Raw genomic sequence first — 18,602 nt, 5'->3', positions numbered from 1 at the left:
GTGCGGATGGAAGAAGGGTGTGTGCGAAGTGTGACCTGAACGAAGAACTAATGAATGCGAATATGAAATTGATGACAGAAAGTGCTAGTACTGATTGTGTCGCGATTGCACGTTTGAAAGAAATGGATGGTGAGCAAGAGAAGCGAAAAAATGTTAAAAAATCAGGAAAAAAGAAAAAGAGCGATTTGACAACCGTAACGGATGTTAAAAGGGACGAAAGTGAGGTGAAAAGAAACGAAATTGAGAGAACGAATGAAAGTAGAACTTGCGTAATGCAGAAATCGCAAGTAAAAAAAATCGAAAGAATAAATGATGGCGAAAGTTCGACGCATGTTGGACCGAAAGTACTGAAACAAAGAAAGATGAATGACAGTAAAAGTGAGAAGAATGATAGCGAAAGTTGGACGCATGTTAGTCCGAAAGTATGGAAACAAAGAAAGATAAATGAGAGTGAAAGTGAGAAGAATGATAGTGAAAGTTGGACGTATGTTGGACCGAAAGTACGGAAACAAAGAAGGATGAATGAGAGGGAATGTGAGAAGAGGGGGTCGAGAGTTAGAAAGTTAGAAAGATTTAATGATAGAGAGAATGTGTCGCGAGGTTCGGAAAGTGAATTAGATTGGATGAGGCAAGAAATGAAATGGATGCGGAATGAAATTAAGAGAATTCAGGTCAAAACTATTAAAATAAATCATGATGGCATGAAAGAGTTAACGAAAGATGAGCGAGTGGCGTTGTATGGCGACTCCATTATTAAAGGTGTGCTAGAGGATAAAATGCACAAGGTATGTTTTCCAGGCAGTAAAATAAGTAGAGTGATTGAGGCATTGGATATGAGGTGGGAGCGAGCAAAAGAGTTAATTGTATTAATTGGTACAAATGATTTGAGAGAGAACAAAGAGCATGTCAAAATGAATGTCAAGAGACTGCTTGGAAAGATAAAAGAGAATAGTGTGACAGGAAGGGTGGTCAGTGTGTTGCCTAGGTATGATTGTGGTGAAATGAGGTGGAGAGCAAGGATTATGAATGGTATTCTGGCTGAAATGTGTGAGGAGATGGGTGTACAGTTTGTTAATGTGTGGAATGAGTTTGAGGGACGAAGTGAGCTGTATGGGAGCGATGGACTGCATTTGAGTGGTTATGGTGTGAGTCGCTTGGAGAGACTGCCGCTGGAAGGTAGAGAAGTGAATAGAGAAAATGAATCAGATCGAGAGGGGAGTGATGTGGAAGAGCAGGAGAGTAAGACAGGAGAGATTGAAGAAGTGGAAATGAATGGAGAGGTGAGTGGTATGAGTATAGAAAATGAGAGAATGGGTGTGCAAGAGGAGCAGGGAAACGGGGAGGCCCAGGGACAGGGGCACACAGTGTGAGAAAGGTGGATGCTCCAAGAGGAGGTGAGAGCATGTGTAGGCAGGAAAGTAATGGGATGACCAGGGATCAAGAGGAAACATGTTGTTGCAAAGGGTTCTAAAATGAAGAAGCAGAAAGAGAAATGGCCCCAGTCCAGCATGGAGAGAGCACATCGAGTGAATGGTATCAGTGGAACTAGCTGTAGATCCAGAAATGAGTTGTTGTGTTTGTATACCAATGCTAGAAGCATAAGAAACAAGGCGGATGAAATAGTTGCACTAATTGTGTCTGTGTACCCAGAGATTGTTGGAATAAGTGAGACATGGTTAGATGAGGACGACATCCTGACAGGAATAGAGATGGAAAGGTATGATGTGTTTCGTGAGGATAGAAGGGATAAAAAGAGATGGGGAGTGCTATTGATGATAGAGAAAGAGTTATGTCCATACAAGGTAGAGATGCAAGAGGGAAATAGGGCCAGTGGTTTTGAGGCAGTATGGTGTGAGATAGAGGTGAATAGAATCAAATACTTGGTGGGATGTTGTTATAGACCTGGTAATGTGGATGGTGGTGATAGTGAAATGTATAGTCAAATAAGCCAAGCAAATAAGAAAAGGGTGATCATTATGGGTGATTTTAATTATGGCAATATAGACTGGATTGAAGAGATAGCGACTGGAAGTAAAGAAAATGAGTTTCTTGAGTTTTTGAGGGATAACTACCTCAGACAGTATGTAACAGAGGGCACACGAGGATTAAGGGTCTTGGATTTGGTCATCTCATCGGAGGATATAATTATAAATGAGGTGTCAAATCATCCACCAATTGGTGAAAGTGACCATGAGGTGATTACCTGGGTGGTTGACAGCAGTGCAAGGACCCCTGTGAAAAAAGGGTATATGTGGAACTACAAGGGGGGTGATTATGAAGAGCTCAGGAGACATCTTGCAGATGTAGCATGGAATGAGGAGTTAGCTGGAAAAGAGATCAATGCAGCTTGGGGGATTTTCAAAAACTATTTAGTAGATGCAATGTCTAAATGTATACCACGGGTGAGAAGGTTAAATAAGGTAGGTGTGAGATGGATGAATAAAGAGATTAAGCATGTGATACATAGAAAAAGGGCATTGTGGAGGCAGCATAAGAGAAGTGGAAATAACCAATTTCATGAGGTCTACAAAGACCAGGCAAGGAGGGTGAGTGGGTTGGTAAGAGTAGCTAAAGAGAGGTATGAACAGCAGTTAGCTAATGAAGCCAAAAAGAATCCTAGGGAGTTCTTTCGATATCTAGCCAGCAAAAGAAAGAATGATTATGGAAGGATGACATTGATTGGAGGAAATGGTATAAAGACAGCTGTTGCAGAATGTGTTGTGGAGATACTTAATGAGCAATTCATAAAGATCTTTCAATCTTGTGAATGTGACTTCATGGAGAGATTAAGAGCAGTTGATGATGGGGAGGAGAGACTGACTGTAAGTGAGCAAGAGGTGTTTGGGGAGTTGAGTAAACTAGATGTAAATAAGGCTGTGGGACTTGATAATATATCACCACGTATTCTGAAGGAGTGTGCCAGAGAGTTGACACCTGCCTTGACATATTTTTTTAATACGAGTCTTGCACTTGGTCAAGTTCCTAAAGAGTGGAAGGAGGGCAAGATTGTGCCACTTCATAAAGGAGGTGATCGAACTCAAGCATCAAACTATAGGCCTATCTGTGTGTCAGGTGTTGTGGTTAAGTTGTTGGAGAAGCTTGTGAGAACTAGGATCCAGAGTTGGGTTGACAACAATGGTATAATCTTTGATGGACAGCATGGATTTGCTAAAGGGAGGTCATGTTTTAGTAATCTACTTACTTATTACAATAAAGTGACTGCTTCCTTGGACAGAGGAGAAGGATACACAGTAATATACTTGGATTTCGCAAAGGCTTTTGATTGAGTACCTCATGAAAAGTTGACAGTCAAACTAGAGCAGATGGGGTTGGATATTAGATTAGTGCATTGGATTGGAGACTGGCTATCTGATAGGTATCAACAAGTTGTGTATGGGGGTGCAATATCCAGGAAAAGGAAAGTCACTAGTGGAGTGCCTCAGGGGTCTGTTTTAGGGCCATTACTATTTAACTTATATATTAATGATATTGGTGAAGATTTGGATGGAGATATTCAGTTGTTTGCAGATGATGCAAAGTTGGGACGAACCATAAAGAGTAGTGAAGATGTTGTGGCCTTGCAAGAAGACTTGAATAAATTGAGTGATTGGGCAAGCAAATGGGGATGTGAGTTCAATGTTGCAAAATGTAAAGTTTTAAAATTTGGAAAACAAAGATGGGATGCAGAATTTATGCTTGGTGAGAATATATTGTTGGAAGTAGAGGAAATAAGAGATCTGGGGGTGATAGTGGATAAGGATCTAAAATTTAGGGGACACATCGCCAAAATTGTGAAGACAACACAAAGACTTCTGGGAATGATGCGGAGGACACTGACATGTAGAAGTAGGGAGATACTTGTTCCAATGTATAAGGCTTTGATTAGGCCACACATGGACTATTGTGCCCAGATTTGGTCACCGGGTTTTCAGAAGGATGAAGAGATGTTGGAAAGGGTCCAAAGGCGACTGACTAAGGTAGTTTCTGACCTCTGGAATGTTGAGTATGAGGAAAGATTGAAAAGATGTAATTTGCAGAGTCTCGTGGAGAGAAGGAAGAGGGGAGATATGATAGAGACCTACAAGTTGGTAAGGGGTTGTTATAGGATCAATGGTGGAGAAGTTCTACAGAGAATAGTGGGAGATCAGGGGAGAACCAGAGGTCATCCCTGGAAACTGTATAAGGAGGGTGTGAGTAAGGGAGTGAGAGGCAGGTTTTTTTTGTGCAGTGTTGTGAGTGATTGGAATGCCTTGCCTGAGAGCGTGGTGTCTGCAAGTAGTTTGAATGTGTTTAAGACACGGTATGATGAGATGTGTGTGTAAGATAAAAGGACCTCCTAGATGAGTCTTTGACTCCATGAGGTCTTGTTTAACAATAATAATAATAATAATAATAATTTCACAATCAGTATTCTCTGCATTCTCTGGCCTATAACAGCATCCTATCAGATATGCTAGCTGTTTATTTTAACTTCACACCACACAGATTCAAAATCTGTGCAAGCACCATCAACATCCACACTTTGCAGACACAATTCCTCTGCAATCGTTAACAGCACTCCCCTCCTCTTTTCACATCTCTATCCTTCTGGAAAATTATATATCTTTCTAATTCTATTCCAGACATCACATTCTCCTCAGACAACCAAGTTTCACTTATTCCAATTACTTTTGGACATACCGTCTCAATCAGTGCCACAAACTCAGCTCTCTTGTTTTGATTACTCCTTGAATTTGTGTATAAACATAACTATCATTGTAGGTTTGAGGCCATCCTACCAGCACCAACATTCTCTATTCTAGCTGCTATGCTACACTTCTCTCTCTTTGGTTTGACCACTCCCATTTCCCTGATCTTGACTATGATTTCCATTCTTACCTCTCTCATCCTCACCTTTATGCATTCTATCACCATGTGCTGCTGCAACCATATCTTCAACCTCATATCCATCTTCCTCCTGCTGTACAATCTGTTGATTTGTGCTATCCTGTTTCACAGGTAGACTCTGATCATTTGCTATATTAACTTCTTAACTCTGTGCTTCAGAAAACAATAGCCTTATTAATTGCCCAACACCAAACCCATTCAAATGCAATCCATCAGGTTTATACTATTTGAACTTCCCTTCAAATTCACTCCACAGATTTCTAAATTGAACCCCTTTGTCTCACACAGGTCAGCCATCTTACTATTCATTATCTCTGCTCTCCTTCTCATTTCACTGTTATCATATCTGGGCAACATGTCTACAACTTTTCCAACAACACTATTATTCTTTACCTGCTGCAACAACTTCCTCAAGTTTCTATCAACATTTTTCTTCTCCCCAACTAGTCATTTATGCCCACAACTGCCACTAATTTCGACATCTGGTATTTCCTTTTCTGCAATGCTTCAGTTATTCGCTTTATTGTTCCACCAGGAAAGCATGTTTTGTGCACTTTATTAGTAGTCACACCTCTAATGATCGAATCACCATATACTGATATACAACTATCTTTTGATTCTTTCTTTATAACATTAACTTCTTCCTTCTCCTTATCATCAGCCAATCTCTCCTTTAGCTGTTTAATATCCTCTTCTAGATGTTTCATTTCGCTTTTCATTTTCATTAACTCCTGTCGAAGCTCTTCTACTACAGTCCTGACATTTGCTCACATTTCCAATCGCTCTAATCTATCCAGACACTTTTCACATATGTTAATGCTTTCCTTCTTCTCATTTACCCAAAACAGTCCACAGATCGTTCAGATTTTTTTGCCACATACATATAGCAGTTTTCACAACGCATCCACTGTGAAAAATCTAAGGCAAAGCCAGACTTTCATACAGAAGCCTTCCATGCTGCTGACATATGTTTCTTTATTGATGCCATCGTTAAAAGCTGAAATAGCACAAAAAAACAAGTAGCAGAACAATATAAACAACAAAAAAATTTCAACAACAACAACACCACTGATGGATACTTGTATCCAAACTGAAAAGAATTCAGCACAATTAGCAATGAAAGCTACACTATACACTAATTAAAAACACTTTTTTTTATGGCAACTCAAAACTACAGCTACGCTACTTGCGACACTAGCGCCACACTATATGACTCATTAACATTCGTGTTTTGAATGTAGTTAAAAGTCTGTCTCCCTAATGATGTCCACTTAACGTTGGATGAAATATATTCGAGTAGCCGGCCTGGTTGGCAGAGAGGTAAGCATATCTGCTCCAGCCTGCGGGTTCGAATCCCGCTGTGGACATGGATGTTTGTGATTGTCTGTGAAAATACTAGTGGTGATGGCGGACAGTAGATGCTGTTGATGTAATTGCTGTTCGTTGTAGTTGGTGAGACATAACTGTAGAGTAGTTGCAATTCCTCGATGAGTCTTTGGATTCCCTGGCGGTGTCATGTAATAGTAATTACTGAATTAAATTCTATATATTTTTTGTTAGTGTAAGCCATGAAGATTTTTTAGAAAAGAATGCCCAGTTTGTTCAATTTTTAAAATTAATTATTTTATTGCATTTTATTTTGTATTTGTTTAACATATGAAAATGCAGAAAGTTTTTTACCTTGGGTGTAATATACATTAAAGATACTAAGAAATTTTATATATACTTGGTTTTAATCCTTTTTCCCAAGTAAGCAAAACAAAGTTTTGCATGTGAAATATATTCACATCTGAGCTACTTGTATATAGAAGATAATGACTTCATATTACTTACCTTAGTATGAATCCCATAATGCAAAGCACACCCCATTTCAGGCGTGTATAATGCAATGCATAATGGGATGGGCCACCACCCAGACTGGATTTGACCGTTATTGAATGTTCAAGTACAGGTCAAACTCCAAAAACTCAACGTTGTTTCCCCTCAGTAACAGGATCACCCTGCCACTGAGAAGAACTCTCAGAACCAGTTGGCTCTACACCGTGGCAGGCTCACCCCCACCACCGAGCAGAGCCGTTCATTTGCTCATTTGCTCATATCTCATCCGAGGGGTAACAGCAACAACTGTGCCTCAGATAACTTCACGGGCTACAGCATTGCCATTCATTACCCCCACCTACCCACCTAGGACATGGGTGACAGCAACAGCCGAGCCTCAGTTAAAACTTCATGGGCTACAGCTACCATTCATCACCAAAGCTTCCAACCGGTTTCGACCTTTGTTGAGGTCTCATCAGTGGGAGCCAGACCATGGAGAGATACTAAGGTTGAAGTAATGCAGAAGTCATATATATCTCCTATACAAGTAGACAAAAGGTGCTTCACCTTCTTAATAAAAATCTCTGGATGAGAGAAAGATGTAGAAAGTTTTTTAACCAAGTATATATAAAATGTTTTGGTATCTTTAACATATATTACACCCAAGGTAAAACACTTTCTACATCTTTCTCTCATCCAGAGATTTTTATTAAGAAGGTGAAGCACCTTTTGTCTACTTGTATAGGAGAAAGATATATATGACTTCTGCATTACTTAAACCTTGGTATCTCTCCCAGGTCTGGCTCCTACTGAAGAGAACTCAGTGGGAGCCTTCTTAATAAAAATCTCTGGATGAGAGAAAGATGTAGAAAGTTTTTTAACCAAGTATATATAAAATTTGTTGGTATCTTTAATGTATATTACACCCAAGGTAAAAAAACTCCTTGGGAAAGGTCAGACCTTACCCAAGCATCCGATAATGTCCGACATCCCTTTCTGTTTCTCCACCAAATTGGTGTAGGTAAAAAACTGCTATCTGTTATGAAAGGTGCCTATTCCAATTCAACCATCCACCTCCTAGTTAATGGGTTAGTTTCAGACCCATTAACTAGGTCTGCTTTTTGCATTGGTTCTTGAACCTTTCTTACAACAAGTCAACAATACACTTGCTGACTTGAAAAATTCAGCAAAAGTAGCAGATTAATTATTAATGCAGACAAGACAAAATTAAAAGTTTATGGAAAGTGGGATCTTGGAGGCATTCCTTTTGGACTAACCCCAAAAAGAGAACCCCTCATTATACTTGGAATTCCCTTCTCCACTTACCCAATATTATTAGTCAAAGAACTTATATACAAGAACTTGGAAATGTTAGAAGACTGGAAAATTGGGCTGCTCTCCTTTTCTTCTAAAGCCATAGTACTCAAAACCATAATCTTTCCTGCTCAGGTGTACATAATAAATATTACAGATATCACAGAGGCCGAAGAAAATCAATTATATAGTAAACTTCTGCAAATTTTTGGTCTAGCCGATACCAAGAAGTTAAAAAGGAATTTCTATCAATGAAGCTTGGAGGATTTGGACTTCCAGTCTTAAAATTATGTTATTTAAGCAATACAGCTTCAAAAATTCATAAAATATTGCAAACTAATCACATACGTGTAGACCTTCTCCGGTACTACTTGGGTTTTCATCTTTCTCTGTTTGTAGTTAATGTTTATAAAGGTCCAAAAGCTGAGATTGTTCCTGAATACTACAACACTCTGTGCTTAACTCTAAGACTGCTAAAACACTCTGGAATTGACATTCTTTCCATTAAAAAAAGTAAAATTTGGTATAAAGAAATCTTTAATCTCTTATTATTATTATTATTATTATTATTATTAATATTATTATTACCCCAAGACCTCATGGAGTCAAAGACTCATCTGGGAGGTCCTTTTATCACACACAGAGCTCATCATACCGTGCCTTGAACACATTCAAACTCCTTGCAGACACCACACTCTCAGGCAAGGCATTCCAATCATTCACAACTCTGCAAGAAATAAACCAGCTTCTCACTCCCCACTCACAACCTCTTTATACAGTTTCCAGGGATGACCTCTGGTTCTCCCCGGATCTTCCACTATTTTCTGTAGACTTCTCCAGCATTGATCCTATAACAACCCCTTGCCAACTTGTAGGTCTCTATCATATCTCCCCTCTTCCTCCTGTCCACCAGACTCTGCAAATTACATCTTCTCAATCTTTCCTCATACTCGACATTCCAAGAGGTCAGAAACTACCTTAGTCAATCGCCTTTGGACCCTTTCCAAAATCTCTTCATCCATCTGAAAACCAGGTGACCAAATCTGGGCACAATAGTCCATGTGTAACCTAATAAAATGGAACAAGAATCTCCTTACTTATACACATCAGTGTCCTCCGCATCATTCCCAGAAGCATTTGTGTTGTTTTCACAATATTGGTTATGTGTCCCCTAAATTTCAGATCCTTATCCACTATCACCCCCAGATCTCTTATTTCTTCCACCTCCAACAATATATCCTCACCAAGTATAAATTCTGCATCCCATCTTTGTTTTCCAAATTTTAAAACCTTACATTTTGCAACATTGAACTCACATCTCCATTTCCGTGTCCAATTTATTGAAATCTTCTTGTAAGGCCACAACATCTTCACTACTCTTCATGGTTCATCCCAACTTTGCATCATCTGCAAACAACTGAATATCTCCATCCAAATCTTCACCTATATCATTAATATACAAGTTAAACAGTAATGACCCCAAAATAGACCCCTGAGGCACTCCACTAGTGACTTTCCTTTTCCTGGGATATCGCTTCCCTGTACACAACTTGTTGATACCTATCAGATAGCCAATCTCCAATCCAATGCACTAATCTAATATTCAACCCTATCCACTCTAGTTTGACTATCAACTTATCATGCAGTAATCTATTAAAAGCCTTTCCAATATCTAAATATATTACTGTGTAGCCCTCTCCTCTGTCCAAGGAAGCAGTCACTTTATTGTAATAAGCAAGTAGATTAGTAAAATATGACCTCCCTTTAGCAAATCCATGCTGTCCATCAAATATAATACCATTGTTGTCAACCCAACTCTGGATCCTAGTTCTCAAAAGCTTCTCCAACAACTTAACCACAACACCTGACACACAGATAGGCCTATAGTTTGATGCTTGAGTTCGATCACCTCCTTTATGAAGTGACACAATCTTGCCCTCCTTCCACTCCTTAAGAACTTGACTGAGTGCAAGACTCGCATTAAAAAAATATGTCAAGACAGGTGTCAACTCCCTGGCACATTCCTTCAGAATACGTGACGATATACTGTCAAGTTCCACAGCCTTATTATCATCTAGTTTACTCAACTCCCCATACACCTCTTGCTCACTTACAGTCAGTCTCTCCTCCCCATCATCTACTGCTCTCAATCTCTTCATGAAGTCACATTCACAAGATTGAAAGACCTTCATGAATTGCTCGTTAAGTATCTCCACCACACATTCTGCAACAGCTGTCTTTATACCATTTCCTCCAATCAATGTCATCCTTCCATAATCATTCTTTCTTTTGCTGGCTAGATATCGAAAGAACTCCCTAGGATTCTTTTTGGCTTCATTAGCTAACTGCTGTTCATACCTCTCTTTAGCTACTCTTACCAACCCACTCACCCTCCTTGCCTGGTCTTTGTAGACCTCATGAAATTGGTTATTTCCACTTCTCTTATGCTGCCTCCACAATGCCCTTTTTCTATGTATCACATGCTTAATCTCTTTATTCATCCATCTCACAACTACCTTATTTAACCTTCTCACCCTTGGAATACATTTAGACATTGCATATACTAGATAGTTTTTGAAAAATCCCCCAAGCTGCATTGATCTCTTTTCCAGCTAACTCCTCATTTCACGCTACACCCGCAAACTGTCTCCTGAGCTCTTCATAATCATCCCCCTTGTAGTTCCACATATACCCTTTTCTCACAGAGGTCCTCGCACTGCTGGCAACTACCCAGGTAATCACGTCATGGTCACTCTCACCAATTGGTGGATGATTTGAAACCTCATTTATAATTACATTCTCTGATGAGATGACCAAATCCAAGATCGTCAATCCTTGCGTGCCCTCTGTTACATACTGTCTGAGGTAGTTATCCCTCAAAAACTCAAGAAACTCATTTTCTTTACTTCCAGTTGCTATGTCATCATTCCAGTCTATATTGCCATAATTAAAATTGCCCATGTTGATCACCCTTTTCTTATTTGCTTGACTAATTTGATTATACATTTCATTATTGCCACCATCGATATTACCATTGTCTATAACAACATCCAACCAAGTATTTAATTCCATTCACCTCTATCTCACACCATACTGCCTCAAAACCACTGGCCCCATTTCCCTCTTGCATCTCTACCTTGTATGGACATAACTCTTTCTCTATCATCAATAGCACTCACCCTCCCTTTTTACCCCCTTCTATCCTCATGAAACACATCATACCCTTCCATCTCTATTCCTGTCAGGATGTCGTTTTCTTCCAACCATGTCTCACTTATTCCGAGAATCTTTAGGTGAACGGACGCAATTAATGCAACCATTTGATCTGCCTTGTTTCTTATACTTTTAGCATTTGTATACAAACAGAATAGCTCATTTCTGGATCTACAGCTAGTTCTACTGATACCACTCACTCGATGTGATCTCTCCATGCTCGACTTGGGCCATTTCCCTTTCTGCTTATTCATTTTAGAATCTTTTCAATTCCAACTGTTTCCTCTTGATCCCAGGTCATCCCATTTATTTCCTGTCTACACATGCTCTGACCTCTTCTCGAAGCATCCACCTTTTTCACGCTGAGTACCCCTGCTCACCCTGAGCCTCCCCATTTCCCTGCTCCTCTTGCACACCCATTCTCTCATTTTCTATACTCATACCACTCACTTCCTCACTCATAACCACCTCCTTACTCTCCTGCTCTTCCACATCACTTCCTGCTTGATCTGATTCATTCTCTCTCACTCTACTCACTTCTCTACTCACTAAAAAAATTCGGGTAAAAACCATTAAAACTAATCATGATGGCACAAAAGAGTTAATGAAAGATGAGCAAACTCATTCCACACATTAACAAACTGTACTCCCATCTCCTGACACATTTCAGCCAGCATATTATTCATAATCCTTGCTCCCTGCCTCATCTCACCACATGTAACATGCTGACTACCCTTCCTGTCACACTATTCTCTTTATCTTTCTAAGCAGCCTCCTGACATCCATTCTAACCTGCTCTTTGTAATCTGTCAAATCATTCGTGCCAATTAAAAACATCAACTTCTTTGCTAGCTCACTCCTCATATCCAATGCCTCAATCACTCTACTCATTTTAACGATGGGAAAACATACCTTGTGCAGCCTATCATCCAGTACACCTTTAATAATGGAGTCGCCATATAACACCACTTGCTCATCTTTCATTAACTCTTTTGTGCCATCATGATTAGTTTTAATGGTTTTTACCCGAATTTTCTTAATTTCATTCTGCATCCATTTCATGTTTTTCCTCATCCAATTCAATTCAACTTCTGAATCTCATGTCATATGCTCTCTATCATTCATTCTTTCTAATTTTCTAACTCTCGACACCCTCTTCTCACTTTCACTCTCATTTATCCTTCTGTGCTTCCGGTACTTTCGGTCCAACATGCATCCGACTTTTGCTATCATTCATTCTTTTGATTTTTCCACTTTCGATTCCTGCATCATGCCATTTCCAATTTCATTCGTTCTTTCAATTTTGTTTCCTTTCACCACCCTTGCCTCACTTTTGTCCTTATTAACATCTGTTACGGTTTTGAAATCACTCGTTTTCTTTTTTTAACATTCTTTCGCCTCTCTTTCACACCACCCTTCTCTTTCGAACGCGCACTCATTTTCCCAGTGACATTCTCGCTACTAACACTTTCTGTCATCAATTTCATATTTGCATTCATCAATTCCTCATTCAGGTCACACTTTGCACACACCCTCCTTCCATCTGCCCTAAATATCCACAAATCATTTATGTAATCGAAAGAATACATATAACACACCTCACACGTAACGAAATGACTGAAATCTAAGTTAAAGTTATGGAATGACAAAGCCACCGCCATGTTTAATCTGCTGGTTAACACTCTAAAGTCTAATAATAACAACAAATTCATAATTAAGTTTAAGCAAAACAAAATCCCCCACCCTAATAGTAATGGTAATGCACAACTTTTACAGCAGCTCTTACTCAAACAAACACACATATATACTTAATTATTCCAAGAATACTTATCTCAATCTGGAGCTATTCTTACACACGTGCACCATGCTTGACTCACGAGCCAACTATTCCACAGTTCCACAGTTGGATAAGAAGTTCCACAGTTGGGTACTGACAACAATATTTTGTTTCATAACTTGATGAAGTTCCAAGGGCACCATAACAGGAAAGATCTTGCTTGGAGAATTGCATATGGTCATCTTCCAGTCAATGCCATCAAATGGAGGTAGTTTAACATCGGAGATCCAATTTGTGACATCTGTTACAAATTGAAAACAGTAGAACATGCATTCTACAACTGTCCTCTTGCTCTGCGTATTTGGAACAGATTATGTAATGTGTTGGGCATGCCACTATTTACAACAGAACAGGTTATTTTTTTACAATGCCCACCACCTGTCAGCAATGGGAAGAGAATTTTGATTTTTATAATTAATGAATTAAAATACCATTTATGGAAGGTTAGAAAAAAACATGGATTTGAAAACCAGCAATATGACATCCAAATGTTTTATAATATTGAATTGTGGAAATTTTATTGTTCAGTCAGACGTTTTTTGTATTCAGAAAGAAGCATTCTAGAAGATATCAGTTTATCACTAGATGGTGTAAACCACCTACATTATGCAATATTCACATGGGGAGATAAAATTCTGTCTATTCTTGCTATGAGAGGTTTTTTAAATAGTTCCATCCTCTTAATTCAATGTAGTCTTAAGTCAATTGCTGGGATGACTGGAGAGCAATCCCAGGCAGAGAAGGCCAACTCAAGGTGGTTACCTCAGATGGGGCTAACCACCTGGGTATCAGTCGTCTTTGTGTTTTAGTTTCAATTTGTTTTTTGGTTTGGTTATTCATCTATATGAGATTGGTGAAAAAGTAAAACTAATAGCCTTTGGCTATATGATGATATAAAAGAGCTGAGGCCTTTTCTCACTCTCTCTCATGCCATCTATTTGTCTTTTTTTCTCCTAATACTATCAAGCTCTCTTGCATCCCTATACTAACCACTCTAGGCCTATTGATAAGCAACCCTTTACTTTTTCACCTCAATAAAGGTTGAAAAAGGGCCACTACCGGTCTAGGTAGTGGCCCTTCCCATTATGCATTGCATTATACATGCCTGAAAGGGGGGGGGGTGCTTTGCATTATGGGATACATATAAAGGCAACTGATATGAAGTCATTAGCCTCTATATCAAGTAGCTCAGACGTGAATATATTTCACGTGCAAAACTTTGTTTTGCTTACTTGGGAAAAAGGATTAAAACCAAGTATGTATAAAATTTCTTGGTATCTTTAAACTTTAATGTATACTGAATATGGCTTTGATGCTTAGCTGAAAATTTTATATCAGTTAAATTTAATTCCACATCAGTTTGCATTTCTGTCTTTAATTTCTACTTTTATAACACTTAGTATGTCTTAATCCTTATTATCAGCATATATTAAGACATTTGATGCAGAAATATTTGTTCCAATGTTTTATTTTTAATAGAGTTTGTTTTGATTTCAATGTTTTGATTACAGCTTGTCATTCCAGCTGTGAATCATGTATAGTTGATAGCACCAATAGTAGCAACTCTTTGTGTATATCATGTGGAGATCCTAGTCATTATCCATTTGGGAATATTTGTGTTTCTGAATGTCCAGATGGCTATTTTCTTAATAATTTTGGTTTTTGTGAAGGTAAGTGTTTTGAATTCTAATTCATATCAAATTGAGATTTATATTGACTATATGCTTCTGAAATGGTATGATAAATGCTTTGTTTCTTGAGCTGGCAAGGTGCAGGTTGATTAAAAATCATATAATTTTTTACTGTATTTTAAAGAATTATTTATAAAATGAATTATTTATATATGGATTTTAGATATTCCTGGAAACAAAGTATATAGCATTATTTATAAAAAAATAAAAATAAATACCTGACTTTAAATCAACCTGTGCCTAGTCAGTCAAGAAACATAAACCATTGATACCATTTCAGTGCATAGAACTCTTTTTTTAAGTTAGACAAATGTTTTCCTTTTTAAGATTTTTGATTCAGATATTTTTTTTATGATAAAATTAAATTCTGTTTCTGATTTCTTGTCAGTAATTTATATAAACAAACAGGGGTGGCCTCTTGTGGGAATGGATACTTGGGAGAAGGGAGACAATGTCAGGTAACACTGAGCCCAGTGGAGTCTAGAAGGGATAAGGCTGGGTATAGAAACAATGGCATTTATATGCTGTATACTAATGCCAGGAGTATCCGGAATAAGGGAGAGGAATTGGTGGCGCAGATAGCATCAGCCTGGCCAAAAATTATTGCGATCACTGAGACGTGGTTGACAGAAGAGGATATAAAAACAGGAATAGAAGTCGCTGGGTATAGCATTTTTCGTCAGGATAGGAGGGGAAAGCGTGGTGGTGGGGTGCTGCTTATGATAAGTGATGACCTATGTCCTCTAAGAGTGGAGAATTTGGAAGGAAGTGAGACAAATGATTTTGAGAGCGTATGGTGTGAGCTAGAGGTAGGCAAGACAGGATATTTAGTGGGGTGTTGCTACAGACCCAGGAGCACAGAGGATGGGGACCAGGAGATGTTTAGACAGCTAAGTTTGGCAAGTGCAAGAAGAATGATTGTTATGGGAGATTTTAACTTCAGTAGTATAAATTGGAGAGAGGAACATGCATGTAACAATAGGGGAATGGAATTTCTAGAATTCTTGAGGGACAAATGTCTTAGGCAACATGTAACAGAGGGAACAAGAGGTTCAAAAATTTTGGATTTGGTTATAGCATCAGAAGAGTTGATAATAACTGAGTTGACGTCTCTCCCACCAGTTGGAGAGAGTGACCATATGGTGTTGACATGGAAAATGAATAGACATGCAGGAGTATCAAAGAGACGGGAACTTATGTGGAATTATAAGGCAGGTGATTATAATAGTCTTAGACGTCAACTTCGGGAAGTTTCATGGAGGGAGGAATTGGACGGCCGGGATATCACCAGTGCGTGGGAAATTGTGAAAGAATATTTGTTATCAGCAATGGTAAGTTGTATACCACGAGTGAAGAAGAGGGCGCAATTTGGAGTAAAGTGGATGACAAACAACATTAAACAGGAACTGCATGCGAAAAAGAGGCTATGGAAGAGATATAAGGAGACAGGTGAAGAGAGGATGGGTGAAGAATATAAGACACAGGCCAGAAGAGTGACTCGTGTGGTAAGGAAAGAGAAACTGGAATATGAGAGGAGATTGGCCCTAAGATCCAAAGAAAATCCTAGGGAATTTTTTAGCTATGTGGCCAGTAGGAGGAGAAATGACTGTGGAAGAATGATATTGTGGGATAAAAATGGGAATAGAGTGACTGATGCAGAGGACATAGTGGAATTGTTCAATGAACACTTTATTGGAGTATTTCATCCTAGAGGAGTCAGTTTTAATGCTAGAGGGATAGGACTGGTACGAGGTCTGGAGGTACAGGAGGAGAGTGTGTTTCAGATACTGAGTACTCTGGATGTCAGTAAAGCTGTGGGACTGGATGGTATTTCGCCACGAGTTTTGAGAGAATGTGCTAGCGAATTGACAATACCTTTAACGTGACTTTACAATGAAAGTCTGGCTTTGGCAAAGGTGCCCAGGGAATGGAAGGAAGGTAAGATAGTGCCATTGCATAAGGGTGGTAACAGACTGGAAGTGTCTAATTATAGGCCAGTCTGTGTGTCATTAGTAGTTGTTAAGATCTTGGAGAAAGTAGTGAGGGACCGTGTACAGCATTGGGCAGATGAGGGTAATGTTATCTGTGAGAATCAACATGGATTTGTGAAAGAACGCTCTTGTTTTAGCAATATGCTAGCCTTTTATAATAAAGTTACAAGAGCATTAGATGAGGGAAAGGCATATACTGCAATTTTCTTAGACTTGGCGAAGGCATTTGACAGGGAGCCACATGATAAGCTGATATTTAAGTTGCAGCACATGGGTCTGGATGTCAGATTGGTCAACTGGATTCAGGATTGGCTGTCTGATAGGTATCAGAGAGTTGTGTATGGTGGAGCAGTTTCCAGGAGGCAGAGGGTTACAAGTGGGGTCCCACAGGGCTCAGTACTAGGACCTATATTGTTTAACCTTTATATCAATGACATAGCCAGTGGATTGCAGGGGGATATTCAGTTGTTTGCGGATGATGCGAAGCTGGGAAGGATTATTAGTAATAGCGCAGATGTGGTAGCCCTGCAAGAGGATTTAAATAAGCTAGATAGATGGGCAAATGAATGGGGGTGTCAGTTTAATGCAGCAAAATGTAAGGTCTTGAGGTTTGGGAAACATCGATGGAATGCTGCATACTCTATGGGAGGAGTTATACTGGAGGAAGTAGGGGAGACAAGAGATCTGGGGTTGATGATTGATAGAAACCTGAAGTTTAGGGGACATATTGCAAAGGTGGTGAAGGTAACACAGAGGATTGCTGCTATTATGAGAAGGACACTGACCTGCAGAGATAAGAGGGTTATCATTCCGTTGTATAAGTCTCTGATCAGACCACACTTGGACTATTGTTCTCAGATTTGGTCCCCAGGATTTGAAGGGGATAAATTAACTGTGGAAAGGATACAAAGACGGATGACAAAGATGGTTTCAGGACTGTACAATGATAGTTATGAGGATTGGCTGAGAGAATGTGGACTGCAGAGTTTGGCAGATAGAAGAAGGAGAGGTGATATGATTGAGACTTTTAAACTGTTGAGAGGTGGTTACAGGGTTGACACTGGGGAGTTCTTTCGCTTGGTTGATCAGCGGGAAGGAGTGATGACAAGAGGCCATCCCTGGAAGTTACGAAAGGAAACTGTGAGCAAGAGGGTAAAGAGTGGTTTCTTTGTGTGGAGGGTGGTTGAGCCGTGGAATGCATTGCCTGATGGAGTGGTGGGAGCGAGAACGGTCAGTGACTTTAAAGAGTGGTATGATAAACTTTGTGTTTCTCAGGGGGGGACCTCCCCTCGATGAGTCTTGACAGACTTTATGTCTTAGGAAGGACCTCCCTCGATGAGTCTTTTGACTCCTTGGAGGCCTGAATAATAATAATAATAATAATAATAATAATAATAAACAAACATATACTCATTGTTTAAAATTGCTTTACTATGGAAAATCTGCATGCATAAAGAGGTATCAGACCTAACTAACACATAGAGTCAGGGAAAATAAATTATGATGTAAGGAATGATAAGAAACTGTGTGTAACAGGACAATGTAATGTAATGGTGATAGTGATGGGAATGGGTATTATTGTGGAAATTATTATATGGAGAGAACAATTTTGTGTTCGTCTGGTTCAAACCCATCAAGCATGAGCAAAGATGTCTGCATGAGTAAGGCACTAGGTAAGAACACAGATCTGCAAGTTATCCAACTGTCATGCAGAATACAGAGAAGAATATACAAAAAAGCATGCAGGTAGCTTTTTATATCTGCACATGAATACTAGAAGTATCAGAAACAAAGGTGTAGAATTTCTTGCCTTTGATGTTGGGACCTCATATTGTAGGCATTAGTGATTCC

At 39.2% G+C, this 18,602-nt stretch overlaps 1 protein-coding gene across 3 annotated transcripts in view; it reads left to right on the top strand.

The window, feature by feature from the left end:
* LOC150099333 (extracellular matrix organizing protein FRAS1-like) overlaps nucleotides 1-18,602 on the top strand; it is a 1,385,483-nt gene that overhangs the window by 349,890 nt on the left and 1,016,991 nt on the right. For all 3 annotated transcript variants that reach the window (XM_090403569.1, XM_090403568.1, XM_090403570.1), the window contains exon 21: nucleotides 14,581-14,739. In XM_090403569.1, the coding sequence (XP_090259695.1) occupies nucleotides 14,581-14,739 (159 nt within the window). The remainder of the gene's footprint in view (nucleotides 1-14,580; nucleotides 14,740-18,602) is intronic.

Source organism: Typopeltis vanoorti, chromosome 14, assembly GCF_054136105.1.
Source record: "Typopeltis vanoorti isolate ZY-2024b chromosome 14, IOZ_Tvanoo_1.0, whole genome shotgun sequence".
NCBI classification, from domain to species: domain Eukaryota; kingdom Metazoa; phylum Arthropoda; class Arachnida; order Uropygi; family Thelyphonidae; genus Typopeltis; species Typopeltis vanoorti.
This window is presented reverse-complemented; position numbering and strand designations above follow the sequence as displayed.